This window comes from Mus caroli, chromosome 4 (assembly GCF_900094665.2).
Source record: "Mus caroli chromosome 4, CAROLI_EIJ_v1.1, whole genome shotgun sequence".
Lineage (NCBI taxonomy): Eukaryota > Metazoa > Chordata > Mammalia > Rodentia > Muridae > Mus > Mus caroli.
Window position 1 is genome coordinate 113500527 of NC_034573.1, and position 4185 is coordinate 113504711.

The window sequence follows — 4185 nt, forward strand, 5'->3', positions numbered from 1 at the left end:
ACTCACTTTGTAGACCAGGCTGGCCTCGAACTCAGAAATCCGCCTGCCTCTGCCTCCCGAGTGCTGGGATTAAAGGCATGCGCCACCACGCCCGGCTAAAACTCTTGATCCAGGTAACCTGACTATACATTTAAGAGAAATCTAGATTTTTCTCCCTGAATCAAGAGATAAAATAAATTCAGATAGATGTAGTTGTGGACACCTTAAATCCCAGCACTTTGGACCTTGACACAGGCAAATCTGAGTTCAAGGCCAGCCTAGTCTGTAGAGTGAGCTCCAGGACAGCCAAAGCTGCATAGGGAGAATGTCTCAAGCAAACTAACAAACCCCAATCAATCGAACAAAAAATATATTTGCAGTTACAACTGCAACACAGAAACAGGCAAAATGATTATCTAAAGCCAAAGCTTCCTTCTCTAAGATTAGGGCCCACACATTATGCAGTTCATTCTGTTAAGACCTTTGGTCAAACTTGCCTAAAGCAATGCCATTAATGAATGCCTCTGCCTTCTTCAGAAACACATACAGTTGGCCACACTATGTTTACTGTGCTAGATCTACAAGGTTTGACAGCTTCTCCAACTGAGCTTTGGGGCTTAATGACTGTGAAACAGTCCCACCCTGGAGCTTTCTTTTTAATTTTGTAAAAATTACTTTCTGTTACCTAGATGGCTGTGTTGAATGCATGTCTGTCTGTGCTCTACAAGTGTGCCAGGTGCCTGTGGAGGCCGGAAGATGGCGGGAGCTACAAATAATTGTGGGTTGCTCTGTGGGCACTGAGACTGGAAGAGCAGCCAATGCTGTTAACTGAGCCATCTCTCCAGCCTCTGCTGTTAACTGAGCCATCTCTCCAGCCAATGCTGTTAACTGAGCCATCTCTCTAGCCTTGTGCAAAACGACCAACCAAAGCCAGTGTGGATTCTTGCTTTACAGACTACCAAAAAGACAAGGCCTAAATACACAGACGATTCTGGTTATAGCAGAAGACAAGAAGAGGAAGCTAAGAAGAGGAAGAGCAGGCCCTCCTCAGATCCAAACGGTCTTAACTGCCTACATGCCAGGAGTCTTCCCAACTACAAGTGAGCAGCCACTGTCCAAAGACCAACTGGACACATTGCAGTTGGCCCAGGGGACTAGGGATTTAGCATAGTGACAGAACTTGCCCTGGATGCAATCCCCACCAGGGCCAGAAGAGAGAGTAAGGGAGGGAGAGGGGAGGAAGTAACTCAGCTCCCACCACCATTACTCTCACCGTTTTGTACCGAAGTAAGCACTCTTCGAAGTCGTCGAACTCTATCTTGCACTCCTTTTTCGCCCGGGTCCCACCGATCCCGTGCGCACACTCTATCCACTCTTTTTCAAAGGCGTGGCACCGAGCGGCGTTCTTGTAGGGCTGCTCAGCGCTTAGGAACATAAAGTGTCGGTCCAGGCTGATGCCCAGCTTCTTCTGTATGTCAAGGAAAGGCATGGCTGTAAAAGAGCATCCAGGAGACAAGAGTGTGATCCAATGACACAGGACACAAGAGTGTGATCCAATGACACAGGACACAAGAGTGTGATCCAATGACACAGGACACAAGAGTGTGATCCAATGACACGCTTCCAAGAAGACACGAGAAACTTCATCTGCCAAGTCCGAGGCCCCAAATCTCTTCTCACCAAACCTTTTGTTTTTCGAGATAGCATCCCATCTAGCCCAGGGTAGCTTTAAGTCACACTGTAGTGAAAACAGCCTTGATTTCTTCATCCTTCTGCCCCCATCTCCTAACTGCTGGGATTACCAACCTTTTTTTTATTAAGATGGGTTCTCCCAGAGTAATTTGGGGACTTTCAAAAAACTCATGGACTAAAAACCCAAATTATGCGGTGGTGGCGCATGCCTTTAATCCCAGCACTTGGGAGGCAGAGGCAGGCGGATTTCTGAGTTCGAGGCCAGCCTGGTCTACAGAGTAAGTTCCAGGACAGCCAGGACTATATAGGGAAACCCTGTCTCAAAAAAACCAAACCAACCAACCAAACAAACAAACCCCAAATTATTTTTTTTCTATGTATAAGGTTATTTTTATCAAGGGTGAAAAAAATTGCTTTGACTCAAATAAACTAAAAGCAAAACAAAAACCAAAACAAAACAACAACTCTCCCCCCAAAAAGAAAAATAAGAAATAATATAAGCACACTATTTATTTACATTGTTCTATACATTTTTTCCATCCCAACCTAAATGACACGTCTCTTTGGACACTCTCTTGTGTCTCTCCTTTTATAGCAGTAGTCTGTCCTAGGCTGGAGAGATGGCTTAGAGGTTAAAAGTGCATGCTGCTTTAGCAGAGGACTCAAGCTGGAGTCTCAGCAACCACTTTGGGTGGTTTACAAGGAGCTGCTGCTCCAGCTTCAGGGCCGTATGATGTGTCTGGCTTCACGGAGCAGCTACACTCACATGCCCACAGTCATACATCCACACATAATTAAAACTTAAAAAAGTACTTTGTCCACCAGGTAGTTGTGGCACATGCCTTTAATCCCAGCACTCGGGAGGCAGAGGCAGGCGGATTTTTGAGTTCGGGGCCAGCCTGGTCTACAAAGTGAGTTCCAGGACAGCCAGGGCTACACAGAGAAACCCTGTCTCGNCCCCCCCCCCCCAAAAAAAAGTACTTCGTCCATTGCTGTAACTGTCTATTTACTTCCTACTGCTTTTGAGAGCAAAATCGAGCAGATGCTAGTTAACTGCTAAAAATAAATGAACAAGTCAAATTAAAATTTTGTAAAAAAATTAAAAAATCAGGAAATTTCAAACAACTTACATGTACAACTATAAAGCAATGGATAGATTCTGGTGCTCAGTAGAATATGACATACATTAAGCAAAAAGAACATATGGAAAATACATAGTAAAGTTGACATAGAACAAAATAATCCCAAACGACAAACGTGCTTAAGACTGGAAAGCAAGCGCAGCACCCACATCAAACTTATCCTGTACGCGGAAATTTGGTTTATAAAGGTCCCTCCCATTCTTTTAGTCATTTACTGTGTATGTTACAGGAAAGTGGGGGAAACAGCTCATCATAAGCACTGGAGACCCACACTGGGAACCTGAGTAAGAATTCGGGGGAGGAAGCCATTGGGAGAATAGAAAAAGTCCCAAAGGAGGATCTACATCTCTCTGTCTGTCTGTCTGTCTGTCTGTCTCTCTCTCTCTCTCTCTCTCACACACACACACAGACAACAGAAGTTATGAGGACGAACAGAGGCTCTGGAGCGGCTGCTGAGCCAAGTACACAACAGGAAGAAAGCAGAGGGCTCAGGAGAATGGGGACCAAAATCAGGATGTGGCGCACGTCTTTAATCTCATCACTTGGAAGACGGAGGCAGATGCTTCTTTGTGAGTTCAAGGCCAGCTTGGTCTACAGAGTGAATTCCAGCCTACACAGAGAAACCCTGTCTCAAAAGAAAAACAAATAAAAGGAGCGGGATGTCAGGGTAGGAAGGAGGCCAAGGCAGGAGTCCAGCAGACGGAGGATTTGCTCCGGAGGGCCGGGGATGGGTGGGTGGGGACCTAGTTACGGGGTGAAGGGAAGGCAGGAGGACACGCCCAGACCTGGGCCACCCACAGAGAGAGGAAATGTGTCAAGGAGCTAATCCCGAGCGAAGCTTCTTGGCTGCGCGGACACAGCAGCGCCTACCGCACCTCAGCAGTGCCCTTGTCAGGTCCCTGGTGCAGTTCACGACCGACGACTGCGGGAGGACGCAGACGCCTGCCGTAAAGGACGTCCGCAGCACGACATCTCCAGAGCGACGCCGTAAATCAACCACCGGCCGAGGAACTGTAGAAACCAAGCACAGCGGGTCTGCGCCTGCGCAGCAAGCAGCCCAGTCTCCAGACTCTGACAGCTGATAAACCGACTTTCCCCATACTACTGCGCCCGGTAATGAGTTCTCCCTTTCAGCACTGTCGTGACTGTTGATTGTTGTGCTACTTGAGCAAGGTCACACTCGAGAAAGAGTATTTCTTCCCTCACCCCAAGGAAATGTGGTGGTTAAAGCTCGTGGGGCTGTGACCCCAAAACTTGTGTGACTCTGTTTCCCATTTTCACTGTGGCTGTTTCCCTTTTTGGTAATAAACATAATAACCGGGCTGGAGAGACAGCTTAGAGGTTAAGAGCATTTGTTGCTCTGGGAGAGGTC

General features: G+C 47.1%; 1 protein-coding gene across 3 annotated transcripts in view; it reads right to left on the reverse strand.

Moving 5' to 3' along the window:
* The window catches only part of Ndufs5 (NADH:ubiquinone oxidoreductase subunit S5), a 5999-nt gene extending 2237 nt beyond the window's left edge, over window positions 1–3762 (reverse strand). Inside the window, exons 1-2 of one of the 3 annotated variants that reach the window (XM_021160887.2) lie at window positions 3689–3762; window positions 1253–1470 (exon numbers count right to left, since the gene is read on the reverse strand). In XM_021160887.2, the coding sequence (XP_021016546.1) occupies window positions 1253–1468 (216 nt within the window). In that variant the 5' untranslated portion in view covers window positions 1469–1470; window positions 3689–3762. The other 2 variants (XM_029475811.1, XM_021160888.2) reach the window with 2 other exon arrangements.
* Between the last annotated feature and the right edge of the window lie 423 nt (window positions 3763–4185).